The sequence below is a fragment of the Colobus angolensis genome, unplaced genomic scaffold (genome assembly GCF_000951035.1).
Source record: "Colobus angolensis palliatus isolate OR3802 unplaced genomic scaffold, Cang.pa_1.0 Scaffold293, whole genome shotgun sequence".
In the NCBI taxonomy this organism is placed as follows: Eukaryota; Metazoa; Chordata; class Mammalia; order Primates; family Cercopithecidae; genus Colobus; species Colobus angolensis.
In genome coordinates, this window is record NW_012116188.1 from 1970842 (window position 1) to 1993750 (window position 22909).

General features: G+C 42.5%; 1 protein-coding gene across 4 annotated transcripts in view; it reads left to right on the forward strand.

The window, feature by feature from the left end:
* Positions 1-19452: 19452 nt before the first annotated feature.
* Positions 19453-22909, forward strand: part of MKX (mohawk homeobox) — a 74936-nt gene continuing 71479 nt past the window's right edge. The window contains exons 1-2 of one of the 4 annotated variants that reach the window (XM_011949219.1): positions 19453-19595; positions 21877-22146. In XM_011949219.1, the coding sequence (XP_011804609.1) occupies positions 21959-22146 (188 nt within the window). In that variant the 5' untranslated portion in view covers positions 19453-19595; positions 21877-21958. Of the gene's footprint in view, positions 19596-19730; positions 19901-21828; positions 22147-22909 lie in introns of those variants that run through there. The other 3 variants (XM_011949220.1, XM_011949221.1, XM_011949223.1) reach the window with 3 other exon arrangements.

Here is a 22909-nt window from a genome sequence, read left to right on the forward strand (position 1 = left end):
AAGTATCTTTGTATAAAGTTATTTGGTATTTTCATGACATAAAATAGAGAAAACTAAACTTTGTTAAAGAGGATTAAAATAAGTCTAAATCTAGTTATAAAATGTGGATTAAAAATTTATAACTAGGGGCTTGGCACAGTGTCTTATATCTGTAATTCTCACCAACGCCCGAGGATTGCTTGAGGCCAGGACTTTGACACCAGCCTGGGCAACACAGAGAGACACTGTCTCTACAGAGAAAAAATTCAAAATTTGCTGGGGATAGTGGGTGCACCTGTACTCTTAGTTACGCAGAAGGTTGAGGCAGGAGGATCCCTTGAGCCCAGGAGTGCAAGGCTACAGTGAGCTATGATGGCACCACTGCAGTCCGGCCTGAGAGAGAGTGAGACCGTCTCTAAAAATAAACAATTAAAAAATTGTAATTAAAACACTCAGCAGTTGTACGCTAAACTACCAACACAGTGTTCAGATCTATATCTATGTTCTAGTCACTGTGCTACAGAAATAGCTTCCTAACTAGTCATACAAATATTTCTCTACACCAAATAAATCATCCCATGGAGGTAGTTTTTCTAATCCCTGTCCATGCCCTTACCCCTCTCTATAATGAATGTATCTCATTGGGTTCTATTTGTTTTTCTAAGTTACGAAGAGAAAGACGAAACTAAGCTATAGCTGAAAGTTTTCCAAAGAAACAAATTTTGTTGTGTGTATTTAAGTTATACACTATGATGTTATGGGATACATATACAGAGTAAAAAGGTTAATATAGTGAAACAAATGAACAAACATGTCTATCAGCTCACATAATTATTCACTTTCTTATTTGTTTTTGTGGCAGGAGCAGCTAAAATCTACTCATTCAGCATGAATCTCAAATACAGTACAATTGTATTACCTATAATCTTCATCTTGTACATTAGATCTCTAGACTTGTTTATCCTGCATGTCTGCTACTTTGTATTCTCTGACCCACATGTCCCCATTTTTCCCCCAACCCCGACCCCTGCTAACCATTGCTATATGCTCCATCTCTGCATATTTGAAATTTTTTCAGATTCCACATATAAGTAAGATTATGCAATATTTTTCTTTCTGTGCCTGGATAATTTCACTTAGCATAATATCCTCCAGGCCCATCCATTTTGTGGCAAATGGCAAGATCTGGTTCTTTTTTAGGGCTGAATAATACTTCATTCTGTATATAAACCACCCTACACCTTTGCTATTCCAAGTGTGGTCCTTGGGCCGTCATCCCACCTAGGAGCTTGTTAGGAATGCAGAATCTCTGACCACACAGTATCAGAACCTGGTTTTAATAAGATCCCAACGTGAATTGCATGCAAGTTGAAGTTTGCGAATATTTAAGAATACTGCTTTTCATTTCTTCTGTACTGATATTAAGTAACAAATACCTTTTAACTTCTCTCAGCTCTTTCAATCTCAAGAATAAAACGTTTCTGTACTTCTAAACTACCCACCAAGCACCAAAACAAAAAAAAGGACTAAAATTAAAACATATGTCTCATAGCATCACCTATATTCCCATTGGGGGAAAAGGGAGTATGTTTTCATTTCAAAGCACTTCTTTTTCCTAGAAAGCATCTAGGATTAGGCTCCTCTCTGATCCTCAGCTGAGAATGAAGAGATTCTAGTGATAAATTCTAACAATAAGATGCCATACCTGTAGAATCTCTTGGGGATCCTACAGAGTCTGTTAAATTCTGATAAATAAAACTAATAGTTTTATTTATTGAGACATCAATTTTGTTACAGGTCTGCAACAATAGGTTATTATTTAATACTATTTCCACTACATATATGTCAGTTTCATATCATTTCAAGAATATAAAAACTTGTATTACAAAGTAGAAATTGTATTTTTCCCCCCAAAGAAAATCTCTGCTTGCATTCCTGCTTGCTTAATACATCCAAATCTATGCTTCGGGTATTTGGAGGAGAGCCTCACATGTAACTGTAAGTTTAAAATATAAACTTTGAAGAAAAATTAACAGCTTCTAGAACTAAAATACTGAAAAAGAAAAGTAAAGACAATTTCTAACCTTTGTCAAAGAATGATACCCCCCTTTTGGGGATATTTTTAAACATATTGGGCAGAATTCCATGATGGCTTAATTATGGCCTTGACTAAATGTGGAAAGATAGATTCTATTGGCTTCTCAAGGTCTCTTTTCAATGATTAGTCGCTGTACAAATAGTGTTTGCTATAAATAAAATTGCATAGTGAAAATCAACCCAAGCACATTGTACCTTATACCCTTTTATTTTCTAAACTTTGGCTGAAATATTCCGAAATATTGGCAACAATATTACTTTCTTTGGAAGAAAAACTAGGTAGTGAGATTCTTGGGCCCTTTTGTGCTGGGAGTTTTAAAGAATTTTAGTACATTCCTGATAACTCTTAGAACTCACATCCTATGTATTTAAAAACGTATTTTCTTGCCATTTTGATATATCAGCTCATATCTGAATTAAAGACCTGTTTAAATGTCTAGGTCAAGAACAGAAGATTCATTAGAGACCTGTTGGTTGAATCCTGTATGGTTTCCTATCTGGCAATTTTAAGGACCAATTGTAGGGACCATCCCCCCCACGTTGCCAAATCCTGGAGGGTTTACTGGGACACATGATTTTCAGTGCTAACATCGAGACAGTTGGTCACGCTACAATTTGGCAATATATTTTTCAGAGTGTGTGTGTATCTGCGTGTGTGTTAGTGAGTGGTTATGGGGTGTGTGTGCTTCTGTGTGTGTGTGTCTGTGTGGAGGTGCACGGTGTGTGTGTATGTGGGTTTATGTCTGTGGATGTGTATGTGTGTATAAGTATGTGTGTTCAGATACATTTATTGTTATTACTTTTTTCCATGTGTTTAACATCCTTTTGGGGCCGGGCGCGGTGGCTCAAGCCTGTAATCCCAGCACTTTGGGAGGCCGAGACGGGCGGATCACGAGGTCAGGAGATCGAAACCATCCTGGCTAACACAGTGAAACCCCGTCTCTACTAAAAAATATGAAAAACTAGCGGGGCGAGGTGGCGGGAGCCTGTAGTCCCTGCGACTCGGGAGGCTGAGGCAGGAGAATGGCGTGAACCCGGGAGGCGGAGCTTGCAGTGAGCTGAGATCTGCCACTGCACTCCAGCCTGGGCCACAGAGCAAGACTCTGTCTCAAAAAAAAAAAAAAAAGAAAAATCCTTTTAGAGGATAACGACCAAATATAATACTTTTTCCAATCTATGTGCTATGTGTGCAAGTAAGCCAGTAGCTATTTATCAACTCATCTTTAAGAAAAGTAAAACCTAAAATTCAGTATTTGCATTTTAAATATAAAGAAAAATTCTCCATCTAGAGACATCTTGTCTTAACGATGGTATCAGTAACCGTTTTTGAAATGGTGTTTCCTTTCCAGCCTTAATAAACCCATATTTCTGAAGTGAATTCATCTTTAATTATGCAAGGCTGGTAGACAGAGCCTTATATGCTGCCATTAGAAGAGGACATTCTCTGGGCTGAGTGGCTCATTGTGTGTAACAAAAGATATTCTCACTTTCTTTGTCAATTCATTTTTTTTAAATGTTCATAAAATTGTGAAGTTGGCTGTATCTGCTTCTTTTAAATAACACTTCAGTGTAAAAGCAACTGATGCTGAGTTGTTCAACTTATAACTTCTTAGAGCCAAAATGTTGTCAGGATGAATTGGCAGTTTTTACAAAGCCAATAAACTCTGTGATTTTCTTAGATGGAAACAATGAAAACTCATAATTGAATAATGATATTCAAAAAGGAGAAAGCCCCCCCACATACATATTTGAGGCCGTTACTAATTAAGCTCCTTATTCTAAAAACGTATGTCTAATGGGAAAACTTTAACAGTTAGCCTGCTTTTCCAGGAAGACTATATTTCAGGCCAACCGAAAAACCCCCACTTCATCTAGTGGGGTTTTATAAGAGAATTCTGTCTAGGAAGAGAGATTAAAAAACTGGACACTATGATAATCGTTGTCAATCCCTAATGAAATTGTTGACCCAGGCAAGAATTATCAACTAGTGTTGGAAGCAGCTGATCTTAAAAGGATGAATGGACAATCAGACATTCGCAGAGTACCAAAGTAATACCAAAGCTTTCTTGCTAGTCACAGGTGAGAAATGTAAGTGTACAATAGAAGGACCAGGTTTTCATCACCGGAATCCAGTGGTCAAGTTTAGCCTCATTTATGGTGCAACTATCAAATATCATGTCTCCTGCTGTGACGCACAACAAAATGCAAACCAACACCTGAGACATATTCTACGAAAATGCTCAGTGTGAATCCAGCAAACTTTCAAATCTAACTTCTGTTTATGGAAAACAGAGGGCATGAGGAAAAGTAAGACAATGGCATGAGGGAAAGTCAAATAACAGCACCAGAAAGCACGCAGACAAATGAAGGTGGAGAATTTTGTGGGGTCATTGGTCCAGTCCATTCAACAAGTCAGTGCGTAGTGAAAAATCATTAGGGGTGGTGATTGATTAGAAAAAAACTTGGAGGCAATACAACTAGATTCAAGATGTGGGCCTAGATTTGACTCTAGTTTGGACAGACTGGTTCTGAAGGGTGCCTTGAAGACAATGAAGATTTCAAATACGGATAGATTATGACATAAAAATTTGTCGAATTTTAAAGTTAAAGCTCATTAATGTAGAAAACCAGGTTATGAAACAAGTTGCAAAGTATTTTCTCATTTATATTAAAATACAAACATATGTAAATCATCTGAATGAATCATTGAAATAGTATTAGCAGAAATAATTCCTGGGTGGTAGGAATATGGTGCTTTTATTTTCTTATTTTTGCTTATCTTATTTTCTAGTTTTCTTATTGCACATATATGGCTTCTGTAACAATAAAATTTATTTATTGGTTAAGAAACTGAAAGAATTGTGTGCTGAGGGTGGGAGTGCCACAGTTCAATGACATTAGGGTTTTAGACCTTTCTGAGACCTAGCGCTGATCACTGCAATCATTTTCGATGACTTTAAATAGAGAATTTGGATTAGCAGAACAGAGTTGAGTTAAAATCAGCAGGTCTAGAGCCAGGTCAGCACTTTAACTCTTCGTGTCCGCAACTGAAGTTGTCAGCATAGTCCAGATTTGCTGGACTCTTGGCTTTTATATGACCTCAAGCTCAGATTTTCATCTGGAAAGGACTGATAATGAGACTGTGTGCTTAGCCTGTTGCATTACATGAAAAGATACACATGAGAGCCCTAGAACAATGCCTAGCGTCTAAGAGCTCCGTAAACATCAGCTCTTGTTCCTGTGATTGTTCTCTGTCACAGTGAAGGATTCCATTGTCCCCTGAGTCACTTACGGCTGCAGGCCATCCTGGAGGCTCCCTCACTCTTCCCACTATGACCCAGTGGCATCTGTGGCTGCTCCGTTCTTATAGGAAGAAAACCAAAACAATGGACTTAAGATACAGGCCTTCCATCATCTAGCATTTGCCCATTTATTGGCAGTCTTCTCATTTCACTTTCTGTTACGCATCCTAAGCTTCAGCCTTAAGCCACAATAATTTTTTCACCTTCTTGAGGATGTGACTATCATCCTTAAGGATATATACTTTTTTAGTTATATAAAAGCAAAACACATATAAAACACTCTTCATCTGCCCCCTTCAGGTAAAGATGACATTTAACAGTAATTGAGAAAACAACTGCCTTCCAAAAGAGACTTAGGATTTAGAAATGTACCTGTCATTCTATAATTTTGTTTCTGAAAATAACTTGTATTATCTATTGAAAAACTCTGATTTTACTTAAAAACTTGGAAAAGGAATTTTTGAATCTACTTTAAAATCTCTTTAAAAGTTGCAGGGAATATGATAGTCATTTTTTTAAATTAAAGTGCCACACTTTCTGACCAATTTATAAGAAGAACTGATTGATATCAAGAAAGACTTAAAAGCATGATCTCAAGCAAGCCCCTTTGTATAATTTGTGGATGGGGCAGTAAATATAGTCGGAAATCCACCTCTTCTGTATGAATCTATGTCTTGTCCTGAGATATCTGGGATTTTAGGGATAACAGCAGTATGAAAAAGGAAAAAGGAAAAAGGATGCTAATCAGCAACATGAAAGTTTAGAACTTACTGGTAAAGGTAAGTACATAGTCAAATTCAGAATACTCTAATACTGTAATGGTGGTATGTAAATTACGTATATCTTTAGTATGCGGGTTAAAAGACAAAATTATTAAAACTAATAATAGCTACAACAATTTGTGAAGGGATACATAACACAAAAATATGTAAATTGTGACCTCATAAACATAAAATGGGAGTAAAAGCATAGAGCTTTTATGAAATCAAAGTTAAGTTGTTCAAAACCAAAAACTGACAAATGGGATCTTATTAAACTAAAGAGCTTCTGCACAGCAAAAGAAACTATCAACAGAGTAAACAGACGACCTACAGAATGGGAGAAAAGTTTGGCAAACTATGCATCTGAAGAAGGTCTAATATCCAGCATCTGTAAAGAACTTAAACCAGTTTACAAGCAAAAAACAAATAACCTTATTAAAAAGCGGGCAAAAAGCATGAACACTTTTCAAAAGAAGACATATATGCAGCCAAGAAGCATGTGAAAAAAGCTCAACATCACTAATCGTTAGAGAAATGCAAATCAAAACCACAATGAGATACCATCTCACACCAGTCAGAATGGCTATTACTAAAAAGTCAAAAAATAACAGATGCTTGTGAGGTCGTGGAGAAAAAGGAACACTTCTACACTGTTAGTGGGAGTGTAAATTAGTTCAACCATTGTGGAAAACAGTGTGACTATTTTTTAAGTATGAAGCAATTCAAATTACATTGGTACAGTGTGACTATTTTTTAAGCATGAAGCAATTCAAATTACATTGCTTTCACTAAAAGTAGCCTTGTTGATAATATTAATAATTATTTATTGACATAATATTTTGGTGGGAACAAAAATATATTTGTATCACTAATAGAAAAATTTGTTTTAAAATATTGTTTATCTCATTGTTGCCTCTTTAAAAACCTTTCCATTTTTGAATGTTTTACAATTTATAAAATATATTAGCCCAGTTGTACATCTGTACCATCCATTACCAGTAAATAACTACTTATGTATTAGAGCAGGCTGCCCTAAATTTTTTCTACTGATAAGAGTGTACAATAAAAGAAGTTTGAGGGCCATTGCTCCAGACCAATTTTCCTCAATGTACAGTTTGATAAATATCTGTATCAGCACCATTATAGAGCCTGAAGCCCAGAAACCCTGACTTTGAGCATCTATAGTTGGGATGTGGAATCTACATTTCCAACAAGTACCCCCTGCTTAAGGTCGTTCAACAGCTTGAAAAACCTAGCATTGAGGAAATAAAAAGCATTCCGTGCATACCACGAGTGCCTAGGAATAAGGCATTCTGCTGACAGCCATAGGCTATACACAGTGTCCATAGTCAGCAGTCTCCTTAGTAGTCTTACTGAATTTGCAAGTCCAACCTTAAGTGTATAAACTTCTTACCCTCAGCGAAGAAATTATTTCCTAAAGGATGATTCTGCAATAATTGGCACTGTAAAAAATGTGTGTGACCCACATAGGGCTTTATAGGGACTGCTGCGGGCTGAGTGTGTCCTCTCAAATTCCTATATTGAAACTTATTCTCCAATGTGATAAGCTAAATGAGTCCTCTGAAATTCATTTATTGAAACTTAATTGTCAGTGTGATAACATTAAGATAAGTGGAGCACTTAGGAGGTGATTAAGTCATGAGGGTGGTGCTCTCATGGATGGAATTAGGACATTATTTCCTAGTTAAGGCCTTGAATGAGTGGGTTCATTCCCTTCCCATTCTTCTGCCATGTGAGATGCAGCAAGAAGGCCCTCACCAGACACCGGATGCTAGCGCCTTGATCTTGGACTTTTCAGCCTCCAGAATCGTAAGAAAGAAATTTCTATTCTTTATAAATTATCCAGCCTCAGGTATTTTGTTATAACAGCACAAAAGAACTAAGACAGTGGCCCTGCAATTGCAATTCCAGGGGCTGAATTATGTGTTAATCATTGTGGGATCATCAGAGGATAAACTCATGGAAAGGCTTCAGTTATTGCAATTTCTTTTTCATTAATCAGAGGGCCAAGTTTAATAGTTTTTTTTAAAAAAAAGTAGATAAATAAACACTTCAAATAACCATGCCACACTTAAACCCAGGCAAAAGGCTACTGCCCTGAATTCTTCTCTTAAAAGGTCTGCAATACACACACACACACACACGCACACTCTACCATTTGGGATTGCGTGCTGAACAGGGCATAGTGCAATCTAAACCTCAATGTCTGCTCTTGTGACAACATCATTCAGGCCCACAGAAGTTGTTCTGCACATTGTTTGCTTTATGTCCTCAAAGTAAAAGGTGATCACATTCAAATGTTGTAAAGGTTTGGGTTGCACTGCTGAGAACACTGGAGGTGAACACTGCAGTGAACACTGCTTCTGACAGCTGGGAGAAAAGACCAATTAGTCAACTCAACAGACCCTTCTTTTCAGAGAGGATGAATGCAATATATCTTTGCCTCATGCAATATTGTTTCCCAGTAGTGCCTGTCATCGTTTTTTCTTGCTCATCCAACACCTGGTTCTGGAGGTATTCAATATTTAGCAAAGCTTTGCAATAGTTGCAACTGGTAGCAAAAGAACGTTTTGCAATATTAAATAATTCACCACACTTAAATCAGTAATTGTATAAATCTTGACAAATCAGTCAGAAATCTGATATCAATACTTTGCATTGAAACCAGCCATGTATTGAACACTAGCAATGCAAATAATTTCATTTGTATAAAGATATTTTAAATTAATTTTCCAAAGATTAAATAAAACATTAGATTTATTTGAAATTTTATATTCATTATTTTTCTCTTTTAATTTTATACATAATTATTTTAGAATAAAAATAGCACTTCATAAATGACACATGAAAATGAATTTAATTTTCAAACCTGCCATATTTACTTTAATGTGCATTCTTTATAAAAACATATTCAGATTTTAAACACTTAATAGAATTGCATTTACTTGTAATCCTTCGGAACACAAATTATGAGAAAATATTGATTATAGTAACACAGTGATTTTTGCTGAAATAAAGACAAGAAAATTAAATTTATTTTAAATAAATAATAAAATATAAAATAAATATATTTTATATTTCTTATATTTTATTACTCGTCTAAACACCGCAAGCTTAACAGCAAGATATCCAGACATGTGCAATAACAATTAAACCTGATTGTCTTTAACATTTTTCTAACTAAAGCCCTAACTTTCTATATAGTTTTTGATTTTCCAGCGAGATGGTATGTTTGTCAAGGTAGAAGGATGGGGCATATGTTACTTAAGTGTTTTAGCTTGATTTATAGGGTTTAAATATTTAGACATATGGTACGTGGGCGTCATTTGTACTCTTGCCTTAGGCTTCACAAATGTTAGGGGTAAGCCTGACGACGGTAACAAATGAAAACAAGACAAAACAAAACAAAACAGAGACAAAATAACCAACGAGGATCATGAAGTTGTAGGACCACTGCCACCTTCTTCCTCAAAGCTACTGTTTTTCACCCCTCTTGGAATCAGCCACTTATAATCGTGTCTACTCCCACAAGAAAACAACATTTCAGGGTCACGGAGGCTATTCCAAAGCATGTTATTTTTCATTGCCCGGTGGAAAAGATGTTCTCCAGATTTTGAGAACCCTCAGAATATTCAGCAGCAATTGGCTTCTGGGTGTAAGCCCACACATGAAGATGAACATGAAGTGGAGCCTTTCTACCATGATGCTGAAGCTGTTAAAATCATCCTATTCCAGATGACACTGACACTCCACTGCTCTCCACCTAGAAAAAATGTCATATACAGAATGAAAAGCGAACATATTGGCATTGAGTTTCTACCTGTGAAGTGAGGAGTCGGAAGGTGTGTAGCTGCATGTTTAGCTGTGCCTGCAATTATGGAGACAAGGGTTTAGAGTTCTTTCTGTCTACCCTTCCTATATACCTTCAAAGAAGGGGCAGAGTTAGATGATATAGCACATGAGCTCTAGGGTCTGCCTGACATGGTTCAAATCCCAGCTCCACTAGTCACCAACTTTGTAACTTAGGGCAATCCTATGCCTAGATGTCCTCTTCTACAAAACGGATACTAAAGGATGGCTGTGAGAATTACATGAGTTAATTGCCTAGAATAGTGCATGGATTCATAGGAAGTGCTTTGTATGTATTATGTATTTTTAAAATATACTTTACTATGTCACCATTTATGAGTCTGGAAGAGTAGTGTCAGGACATATGTCTTGAGCTGACTGCTACTGCAGGTCTAAGAAAAAGTTGGGACATTTGGATATTGCAAGACTTCCCCTATCCTACAATTCAGGCTGTTTAAATTATACAATTAGGCCTGGCATGGTGGTTCACACTTGCAATCCCAGCAACTTGGGAAGCTGAGGCCATGAGTTTGCGACCAGTCTGGACAACATAGCAAGATCCCACCTCTAAAAAAAAAAAATTAAAAATTAGCTGAGTGTGGTGGTATGTGTCTGTAATCCCAGCTACTCGGAAGGCTGAGATGAGAGGATCTCTTGAGTTCAGGAGTTCAAGAATACAGTGAATTATGATCATGTCACTGTACTACAGCCTAGGCAACAGAGCAAGATCCTATCTCGAAGAATTTACATTAATAAATAAATAGTATGCAATTAATTGGCCTAATGCCTTTTTCCTTTTCCCTTTCTACTAGCCCAAACTCCTTTCTCAGCAAGATTTATGGTAGCGTACTCCAATAAAGCACTTTCAACAAAGATCAGTGAAAAGCAGAGCAAAAAGATGATCGTGCCTGCTGCCTGGCCTGAGGTTCCCTGGCCCAGATACTTGGGCAAGAATTAATCTTTCTTGTGCAGAGAATGACTGGAACCCCAGGAATGACTTCACTGCCACCCATAACAAGTTTATGCACAGAACACCTCTGTTCCAATACCTCTCTCCCTTTAGCACTTTTCCAAAACAGGGGTTTTATAAAAGTGGGGTGCAGTGAGGTAGGTTAGATAAAGGCACGCACAAGGAAGAAAAGTCACAAGCTAACCTCTGTGTGTCTACCATTACTGTATTTTTTTTTCTCAACGGAAGTCCTAAAAATCTTTCTTGAAACCCAGAAGTTTTTGGCATAACATTCAAAACAGCCTGATGTAAGAGGTGAAAATACTGTTTTTCAATCAGGCTCAAATTTCTAAAATAATGCTCTCTTTTTGCGTGTTTTCGGGAAGGATGTTGGTAATATGGTTACAAAATTTTTAGCAGACACATAAAATGGTCATTCTATCATCTTTAAGCTCCCTCATGCATTGCTACAGATGACTTATAGATTTACTGGATTCAAGCAATCTTTATATCAGATACCCTAAAGCTTTTTAGATGAGGTATATTTATTTTCCGGTGCTTTCTTAACAGGTTTGTAAGCTAGGCAAGGATCGTGTCTTTTAAATCAGATTTGATGCAGTTCTTGGCACAGAACTTTGCATGCAGGTGCTCCATAAATATTTATTGTTGATTATTAAAAAGAAAACAATAAAAAATAGCTCAAATTTTGTGAGTTTTTTTGGGTGGTAGTGGTGGGGTGTTGGTCAGAAAACAACAAGCCTTGAAAATTAATCAGCATTTTCCATGATTACATAAAACATAAACATCAAAATCCAAGTACCAATACTGCGCCTAAAGGCATATCATATCAATAACTAAGGCATATCGTATCATATCAATAACTAAGAAGCAGAAGAAAGAAAGGAAGAGAAGAAGGGAAGGAAGGAAGGGGGGTGAGGGGAAGAATGTAAGGAAGAAGGGAGGGAAAGAGAAAGAAAGAAATGAAGGAAGGGAGGGAGGAAGAGAGGAAGAAAAGATGGAAAGGGAGACAGAGAGGAAGAAAGGAAGGAAGGAAGGGAGGGAAGAGAGAGAGGGAGAAAGAAAGGAAAGAAAGAAGGAAGGGGGGAGAAAGAGGAAGGAAGGAGGAAAAAGAGGGAGAGGAGGAGAAAGGGAGAGAGAGGAAAGAAAAGGAGGAAAAGAAAGGACAGGAAAGGAAAGAAAAAATGAAATAAAAAAGGAAAGGAAAGAAAGGAAAGGAAGGAAAGGAAAGGAAGGAAAGGGAAGGAAAGAAAGAAAAGGAAAGGAAAGGAAAGGAAAGGGAAGAGGAAAGAAAAGGGGAAAGGAAAGGAAGGAAAGGAAAGGAAAGGAAAGAAAGAAAAGGAAAGGAAAGGGAAGAGGAAAGAAAAGGGGAAAAGAAAGGAAAAATTAAGATTTTTAAAATAAGCATAGCACCAAATAAATGTAAAAATAATTAGGCTGATTCTCTAAACACATGGAACACAGTCTCAGGAGGCAAGGGGAGGAAGCACTTTTTCTTCCCATCTCCTTTCCAGATCGCCCTGGTGTAGCAGCCTCTAGGCATCTAGAAAGCACTTTTCTTAAGCTCACCTGTGGCCACCGGGATCATTTTTTTTTTTTACAAGTGTCTATTACTTAGGGTAAAGACTAAGTTCCTTTAGCAAGGAAGCCCCCAAATACAGTGACTTAAATAAGGGGCATTTGTCTCCTCTGCAGTTTTTACAAGTGTCTATTAGTTAGGGTAAAGACTAAGTTCCTTTAGGAAGGAATACAGTGACTTAAATAAGGGGCATTTGTCTCCTCTGCAATGAGAGCTGAGTAGTGTAAGTCATAGGTCAGCAAACACAGCCCCCTCTCTGGCAAAATCCAGCTCATGGCCTGTTCCACCTTCTAAGGTAAGAATCACTTTTACATCTTTAACTGGTTGGAAATAAAAAATAAAAGGAGCAATGCTATTGTGTGTATATGTCTCTTCTCGCGCTGCTAATAAAGACACATCTGAGACTGGGTAATTTATAAAGGAAAGAGGTTTAATGGACTCACAGTTCCACATGGATGGGGAGGCCTCACAATCGTGGCAGAAGGAGAATGAGGAGCAAAAGAACATCTTACATGGTGGCAGCCAAGAAAGCTTGTGCAGGGCAGCTCCCCTTTATAAAACCATCAGATCTCATGAGACTTACTCACTATCACCACTATCACAGGAACAGTACCGGAAAGACCTGCCCCCATGATTCAATTACCTCCCACTGGCTCCCTCCCATGACACATGGGAATTATGGGAGCTACAATTCGAGATGAGATTTGGGTGAGGACATAGCCAAACCATATCAGTAAGAATGAGAATGACATAAATTCAATCTTCAATGCCATTCAATCAAGTCTTATTGGAAAACATCAACCCTCATTCCTTAACTCATTCATAGTCAAGTCTTGTCTATGGTTGCTTCTGCACTACAATGATGGAGTTCAGTCACCATGGGGTAGATCACAGGGCCCAGAAAGGCTTTGCTATCTGGCCCTTTACAGAAAAAGGTTTCTGGACCCAGATTAGGTTAGCCTGACAGCTCTCGCTGGAGTGGTCCATTCAAAGCCACAGGTTCCCTTTATCTTGTGACTCTGCTGTTTCTTAGGTTGTTATCTGCTCAGCTGACATGGGTCACTGCCTGTTATGGACTGATCTGTGTCCCCTCAAAAGTCATATGTGACACCCTAACCCCCATTTGGACTGAACTTGGAGACAAGGCCTTTAATGAGGTGATTAAAGCTAAAGGAAGTCAGTCGGGCATGTTAGCTCACTTTGGGAGGCTGAAGTGGGTAGATCACTTGAGGTCAGGAGTTCGAGACCAGCCTGGTCAACATGGCAAAACCCCATCTCCACTAAAAATACAAAAATTAGGCGGGCGAAGTGGCAGGCACCTGTAATCCCAGCTGCTCAGGAGGCTGAGGCAGGAGAATCGCTTGAACCTCGGAGGCAGAGGTTGCAGTGAGCCTAGAAAGCGCCACTGCACTCCAGGCTGGGTGACAAAATGAGACTCTGTCTCAGAAAAAAAAAAAAGAAAAAGTTAAATGAAGTTACAGTGGTGGGATCCTACTTTGATACAACTGGTGTCCTTTTTAAAAAGAGGGAGAGGTAGCAGACCTCTCTCTCTCTCTTCATCTCTCTCTCTCTCTCTCTCTTTCTCCTCCCCTCTCTCTGACACCAGCCTGAGCACAGAGAAAAGGTCATGTGAGGACACAGGAAGAAGATGCTGTCTGCAAGCCAAGGGGAGAGAACTCACCAGAAACCAACCCTGCCAGCACCTTGATTTTGGACTTTGAGTCTCCAAAACTGTGAGAAAATACATTTCTGTTGTTTAAGTCACCCAGTCTGTGATAACACAGGAAGAGTTAAAGGTGAGAGAAAGGCAGCAATTTCCTTCTAAGCTTGTTGAGCAGAAGTTGCACACACACTCCTGCTCACATTCAGTCCTTTGGTGAATTTATTCAGTTATCCTACACATAGATCGAAAATGAAAACAGAGAAGATGGATTTGGGGAGGGTCAACCAAAAGCATGACACATTTTGGAGCACATATCGTGATTAAATATTTAAAATCTACTGATTTCCTGAAGTCCATTAGGCTTCATATGTAGAGCCCTACTGGCCTAGGGACAAAAGTCTTCACTATTTTTATTTAAAAGGACACTTTTTGACATAAAGGCAAATTGATTCTCAAGGTAGGAGAGTCTTCTGAAAGTAATTCTAGTATTTAAGTGTAAATGAACATTTTCAGGATGAAATATTCTGCCAGTTCCCGTCAAGGCCCCAGTGTATAGTATATTTTCTTGTGTATAATATAGTGGACTCTAATTTGAGATCACTGAAGATACTTTGGTATCAAGAGAAAAAATGGGTTGCTAGAGGTCAGTGTCACATCAGGTCCTGTCTCAAGCAAGACCTGGAGTAGACCAAGACATTAATCCACTTGGATCTCAGTTGTATTGACTGCTTATTATGTGTATTTTCTGCACTTATACATAGCTAATGGTTTTTAAAATAATGGTGATACAGTACTTGCATTTCTGGCCAGAATGAATTTGACTCATATATAATCATTATCAAAGGTTCCTATCTTGACTAGCTGCTTTGCGAATAAAAAAAATTAATTCCCATTCCATGAAAAGTTAAGCAAGGAGAGAAATACATTTTACTTTCAAACAATGGATGCTTTTTCATTACTTTTACAAATAACCTTATATTGCTTGTGATAGGTTATCCTTTCTTTTTTACGTGATGTTTTTGAAAAGCTATGCGCAGTCACACTGTGCTGTGGAAAACACAGCTGCTGGAAACTGCTCTCCTGCTTCTAAGCTGATAAATGACTTCATCCTAGAACACCATTGAATCGACCATCTCAATCTGAAGCATAACTTATTAAGAAGCCAAGTGGAAACAATTTTTTTAAGTATTAGATGAAAATACAAAAAGAAAAAAAAAAACCTTCTTAAGCAAGACACAAAAACCAGAATTCAAAGAAGGAGACTGACATACTGATCTATTTGCATTTAATCATTCTGTAAGACAAGGACAAAACAGGTAAAAGGCAAGCCACATACCAGGTAACATATTTGCAACATGTAAAAATATATATCGTGAAAAAATGATTTATAAATAAGCATTATAAATCAATAAGGCATCTCATAAGGATATAAGCAAAGGCAATTCAATTGAGAAATGCAAATGGCTTATAAAGGAATAGGTTTTCAAACAGTGTGGCATTATTTTACTTATCATTTAGGCAAACATGAAAATTGAACATATGCAATGCTGTGTGGCATGTGACGAAATTGGAGCGTGCATGTGTCAGCAGTGGTATAGGTTGGAGAAAAATTTGCACGTATCTATCAAAATTTAAAAACCATGTTTCCTTCAACCCAGAAGTTCTATATCTGGGTAACTGTTTCCTAGAGAAACACGTATACATATATGGAAATAATCATATGCAAGGATGTTTGATGTTTACAATAGTGAAAATTGGAAAGACAGACATGTTCATAGGAGAATCATTTAGTAGATTGTGGAGTCTCGTGTAACAGTTTAAAAGAAGGAGTTACATGTATGCCTACTAATACATAAGTTCTTTAGGACATCACTGAATGAAAAAGCAAGAATTAGTTTAATACTCGGTATGTATATGTACACTTATATACAGTCTCATTTAGCAAAACTATAATTTATTTGTTTTATTCATGTATGTAAGTGCATAGAAAAAATTTAAACAGATGCATATCCAACCTGCAACTGCCAGCTTTGGGTGATTCCTCTGTAGAATATGATTGGGTGGAAGTGGCTGAGAGGCATTTTCACTTGTATTCCTCTTCATTTGGGGGTGGATTTATGCAAAAGACCCTCCCTGTAAGAAGGCATTATTCATTCTGCATTATTTATGAAACTAAAATTAACTTATAAACAAAGCAGAAACACCTTGTGAGATACTTCGTGGCCACCCATTCTACTACTTAGCTCACAGTGTTTCTGCAGCTGTATCTGTCACCACTTGTTCTGTTGTTCCCCTTACACACTCCAGTATGTATCTCTGCCATCAAACTGGCCACGTGTGAGCTGAACCTGCTGTTTGTTCATTAACTTACTATTTTATACCATTTGAGCAGGAAGTTGTAGTCATTCTCTGGCTTTGTAGTTTGCTTTATTGCTTATAAGTAATAACTGGAAAAAGGAGTTTTAAAACACTCATTATTTTCAAACACTTTGACCAATATTTGTTCTGAAATGTCAGGGTACCTTGGTAAAATATCAAAATGCTAAAACTGAAGACTTATTTTTTTCTTTACCAGAAAGTAATAATTACATATATTTATAACTGCAGAGTCCAATACAATGAATTAATATTTCTTCCAAATGTTCTTACTTAACGTCTTTCTAGCTTTAGCAAAGCAATATCTTACTTTCACATTAAAAAAAAAAAAGCAAAAAAAACCACAAAACTTCATAATAGTGTAAGGCAGTTTGTGGGAAACTTATTATTGTCATTTTATACTTTAGCAAATTCAGGCTAAACCAACATCAAATTAACTAGAATTAAGATTAGGGCTCAAGTCTTCTGATTTCTGGTCTAAGTTTTTAGGTGTTTTGGATTTTTTCCCCCCTGTATAAGGCCATCTTCCACAAACTACATATACTTTCTTAAATCTTCTAAAACTTTCTGAAACTGGAGGTTTTACTTCTGAGGATTATATATAGCATTTCATATACTGACATTGGATATAGCACAAGAAGCTGAGTAACATTTATTTTAGAAATAGGTGTAATTTAATTATGAATGTATTTGAACTGTGGGTTAAAATGAAGACACTTCCCTTTTGCATAGAGGATAAAACTTGTAAAAATAAAATAAATGCTCATTTGTATATTACAGAGGGATATTTCACACCATTTCACTTCTAGAATGGATCCTTCACTCTTCTTTCATTTTTAAATGGATTTTAATTATTAAATCATAGTCTAAGGGAATTACCATATGTTAATTTTTTAGTGAATTGAGGCTTACTCAAACGTATTTTATTCCTATATCAAATGAAAAGTATTTTTGCATTAAGACTTTTGCTGTATATTTCATTTCAGAATTTAAGAAAACAAATATTACTTGTAAGAATATCTTAAATAAAAGCGCTCTAAATGCATTTTTAAATTGAGTAAATATAGTTAAGTACTAAAACAACAAAATTGATTTGTCCTATACTAACATGTACTATATCATATAGCTCAAAAAGTTAGTAGAATGCTGAGAAACTGCAAGTAACTATATCATGCCTATTGCTTTACCTGGGACAGCTGACCAAAAAAATGTTTCAGGGGTGTGTTAGAGCTGATTTCATTACAATTCCTGGTGACAGCACCCCTGATAGAGACCATAAAAGAGAAGATGGCTCTTTCGTCTTATGAAATCAATTAGATCTGCTTCTGTGGTGAAATTTGTTCGCTGAAAATTGATGGCTGAAACCTTAGGATTTACCTCTGTCTTTAAGTTCCTACAGCGAGGTCTGTAGACCAGAAGAAGCCTGTACTGAACTCACACCACAAGGGCAGCGCCAAAGACAAGATGCAAGCGCTGCAACAGCAAGTTATATAACAAAAGAGAACCGAGGACACCAGAACGTGCTCCAATGATACTTTGTATCTTCCTGGTGCGCAAAAATGTAAACCAGCCTTCCTTTATGGTTTACATTGTACCACTGCACAACGGTTTGCTATCGCGTAATTTGGTAGGTGATACATATGAAATTTGAGGGTGTGATTAGTCTTTAAAATAATAGCTTTGGTAAATATTTTAACCACTTCTAGGCATCCCCGCCCTCTAAACACACACAAAAAGAAGAAGAAGAAGAAGATGCTAAGGTGGGCCACTGCCCCGGCTCTGGCCAGCCACATTTAGAGAGGAAAAGGACAAATGGTGCTATTTCTTTAAGCTTAGTGAGGGGAAATCTAAGCTTGTTCTTTAAAAAGGGCGAAAATTCCCTGGGACCACAGGGCCGGCAGCGAGAGCGCAGGCAGCTTCGTTGTTGGCACCTTGGGGATCTTCTGGGCTGCCAGTAGCTCTGAGCTTGCAGTTGCACCTAAACCGCCGATTTTGCTACTTATATTTGCGGTAATGCTAGGAAGCAAAGTATCATCAATTAGAGAATCTGGTAGCCATTCTCTCTTTGCCCTATGTCCCAGCTTGTGATTCTTCTAAGTTCCATCTCCTTTGCTGAGTGCAGATTCCTGGCTCTGGCGCGCCTCCTCTTTTACACTTGGGTCACCGCGGGTTGGCCACCTGGGCTCAACTCACCCCATCCTTGCTTTCCCCCATCACTACACCCAGCGGCGAGGGCAGCCTCACCATTCTTGCCCGGGAGGTGAACGTGTGCCTGGCTTTGATTGAGACAGCCAGGACCCCAGAAGCCCAGTGAAATCAGAAAAGAGGCTCCTGGGCGCTAGCACTTCCCGCAATACGCTCCAGGGCTGTAGGTGCAAAACCAAGCTCTAACTTCCCTCCAGCTAATCGAGAGGAAAATACAGGGCGCGTCACAGTGGCCTCTCCCGCCTAGCCACGCGCGGTGAAATTTCCGGCAATCGGGCCAGCTAAGACACGGGATTTGCACCGCAGTCTCCCAGCTTCTGGAGCCGGAGCCGAGCGCTCCCGGCAGCTTCTCCAATTTCTCTCCTAAAGTGCGAAGGGATAAGCCCCGTCTGCTCCACGACTGCGAGGCCGGCGGATCTGGGAGCCGCGCCCGGCTCCGCAGGACTCGGCGGGCCCGGGGCTCCCCGGCAGCGGCTCCTCTGCTAGGGGTTAACAGCAGCCCCCGCGGCCGGGCGGGCGCGGACGCTTCCTCTCCACCCGCCCGGGAACGTGGATACTGCGCCCGCAGGATGTTCGCCGGCTGGGCCGCGCAGTCAGGAAACATGAGAAGGCCTCGCTATTCCTGTTCCCGGGCCGCGCGCGCCGGGCTGGGTAAATAAAGCCGAGACGACAGCGGTGGCGGTGGTGAGCGCGCCGGAGCCCGCGTGGAGAACATGCGGCGGGGATGGGTGTGCGCCTAGTCTCGAGGCGGGAGAGCCAGCCGCCCTGCAGCCGGCCGCCGGCCCCGCAGCCACAGGTACAGCCCCCGCGTCGCCGAGTCCCAGCCGGCTGCCGGGGAACGCCAGGCTCGCTCTGGCCCCTGCGCCCCACCTTCACTGTGCCCTGGGCGCTGCTGCTCTCCCCGCCCTTCCCCCAACTTCCCTCCAAGGTCTGGTGGAGACGCGCTCGGGTGGCGGCCAAGCCTGACCCAAGGGCCTGCGCGGAGACTGGGAGCCCACCTGGCCGCGCCTCCTTCGCTTTAAAATTATTCGCCGGCGTTGGGGGGAGGGGGACACTTCTGCAGGGAGTGACCTCCCCGGCCACAGTCTGGAGTGAATCCGGGTAAGTGATTTGAGAAGAGGCGCGGGTGGCCGCGCGCAGGAGTCCTGGGAGGGTCAGGAAGTGTGGTTCACACGCCCCCGGACCCCTTGCGACAGGACGGCGCTCGGACCTTTGCCATCGCTTGCCTCTGAGCCTGCTGCCTGCAGACCTAAAGCGCGCCGTTTGTCTGTGTCTGCGATCTCTGCGTGGGCTTGGGGCTGCCGGGGAAGGGTCCGAGGTGGCTAACCTCGTGGTGACTTCGCTAGGAAAAACACGTCGTCGCTAGGAGGACGCACTGGGGTGGCGCGGAGAAGGCCGGGCCAGGGAAGGGTGTCTTGTACAAATAAAGCAGCATGAACGCACATCCCCAAGGGCACTGATATTAAAAGAAAACAGCAACGCTAGTCTTGACTGTAGAACAGGGGCTGCGAGCGCGGAAATTCTCTTTGACACTTACTGCCGAGGCTGTGTGCATACCCCAGGCACGTACCTGTCTGAGCGGGAGGACGCAGTCCTAGGGGACACGCGGCATCCAGCAGAGGTCTGACTTCACTTCCCTACTAACACAGACCGTAGCCGTAGTTTGATCGCGGTGGCCACAGTCCTAAATGTCACGCGTGGGCTCTGCTGCGGTGGCCGGAGGGCGGGGCGGGGGTGTTGGCGAGTGTGGGCACTCGGCGAGGCAGAGGGTGTGTGTGTGTGTGTGTGTGTGTGTGTCTTGTGTTTTTTAGGGTTTTGTAGGGGAGAGGGCACCGCGGCAGAGGGGGTGTGTATGTGTGTGTGTGTATGCGCGCGCGCGTGTGTTAGTGGAGTAGCAGCCCATGCCGCGACTGGGCCGGCAAAGGGGGCGCTGGCAGCGAAGCGGAGGCCGCTCGGAGGAAACGGGAGCTGTCCCGAGGCGCGAGGCGGGGAGATGGGGCGGGCGAGGGCGGCCGCGCGCCCTGGGGCTGTAACTCTGCGGCTCTGCGGCCGCGCGGACTTGCCCCTGACGCCCGTGCGCGGCAGGCAAAGGCTCAGGGTCTCCGCGACCCCAGCGGTGAGCTGCTGGCTCTCCCCGACAGTGGCAGCCGCAGCCCAGGAGGTGCGCAGACCAAGCTGCCTCCTGACCTGGGCTTCTGACACCTTTACAGCCTCTGCAAGGGTCCCCGGAGACCCCAGAGAGGGGCGAGTGTCAAGGGGCTCCGAGCCCACGACTGACACCCGTGCTGCGGAAGAGAATGGCACTGACTGAGGGCTCTCGGGACCTGGGTCCTGGCGCTTTGGACCTTAGGACCATGCACGTCCCGGGGCGCGTTGGGGGATGATAGGAAGATTCGGGGAGAGAAGGGGGAGAAGTGGTGCTTTCGTCCTGACACCACTTAACTTTTCCCTGTCCTTGAACCCAGTCTCACCCCGGGGGACCTTATCGGACAGAAGATGCGGGGGTTTCAACCAAACCATCCACGATCTAGAAAACACGAAAATCCCCCAAATTCCGGTATGGCCTGGGATTAATGAACTGGGCCTTGCGGATGCGGTTGGCACATTACCCCAACTCTTCCCTTCCATCCAGTCCCTCCTGACGCCCCGAGTTGGGGCTCCCAGAGGCTTTAGTCTTATGCTGTGATTGAAGAACCACGCGCGGCCTCACGCCGGTCCCGGCTCCGCAGTCCGGAGTATGCCTCTCCCAGACACAAACTGAAACCCAGAGGCTCCTTTGGAAATTCGTTTCCTTTGCCTCTGCGGGTGAATGATTCCCGGTTGTAGTTCTGGGGAGTGAGGGGATGGGGGGATCCATTGCCTAGGCAAGGAAGAAGGCAAGTACCTGTCCGGGGAGCCTGCAGGGGCGGGGGCGTGCAGCCAACTGGGGAGAGCCGCAGGGTCCCTGCCATTTGCGGCGGCGCCGCTCCTCCCCTCGGCTCTGCAGCCCGGCGACCCGGCCAAGTTCAAGGCCCAGGACCTGCAGGGGTCTAAGCACTCTCAGCCAGTAAGTAACGAGATGCACCTTCCTCTCCTAGAAGCCAAGCCCTGCTGCGGAGCTCCCGGCGGCCAAGCCCCGAGGCTCTGCGGCCGCGCAGCGCGTCCCTGCCACCCGGCACCATGAATACCATCGTCTTCAACAAGCTCAGCGGTGCGGTGCTGTTTGAGGACGGAGGCGCCCCGGAGCGGGAGCGGGGTGGCCGGCCCTACAGCAGTGTCCTGGACAGTCCTCACGCCCGCCCTGAGGTGGGCATTCCCGACGGCCCGCCCCTCAAGGACAACCTCGGCCTGAGACACCGGAGGACAGGGTATGCGCACTCCCGGGGGGAGGCGGCGGTGAGCTGTGCTGGGGTCCCGCGGCAACGCGGGCGGGTTGGGGGCAAAGGGCCCGGAGTTCCCTCTCCAGGGCTTGCTCGTTCTCATGTTAACGGGCTCCTATCTCACAACGTGAGGGATCAATTCGTCGGGGCAGCTCCAAAGAGCTTGGTGGAGACTGAGGGCGCCAGGAGCTGCCCCTTGGTCCTCGCTGCCTGGACCTCGGATTTGGGGGTTATTTGCCCCTCTCCGGACTGCGGGTGCCGGTTCGCGGCTGAGGGCGAGGAAACAGGACTGAGCTGGGTGCAGAGAAACAGGCGAAGCCAAGTAGTTGGGGAGTCCCGGCTCAGGCTCCGCGAACTTCTCTTCGGTCACCCCAGCCCCTCGCCAGGGCCCCGCGGCTCGCCTGGCCCAAGGAGTCGGGAAGGTCGCCTCCCCGCAGGGAGTCCCGGGCGCGCGCGCGGCTCGGCGGGGCCCGCAGCGAACCCGGAGGGGGAGGCTCCGGGCCTGCGGGACAGACTTTGGGTTTAGCGGGGTGAGGGGGATGCTGGGGGACGGCAGCTTGCGGGTGGGCCAGCCGCTCAGACTGCCGGTGAGTGGAGGGCAGGCTATGCCCGGCCGGATCCCGGCGGCTTCCCGGGCGCCCCGCTGGGGAGGGGTGGCAGTCCTGGCCGCCTCCACCTGAACGATTGCATCAGCTGCTTGTTCTGCGGCGTCGCTGCTTAGTAAAATAGAGATTCGGTTTCGTCAAAATGT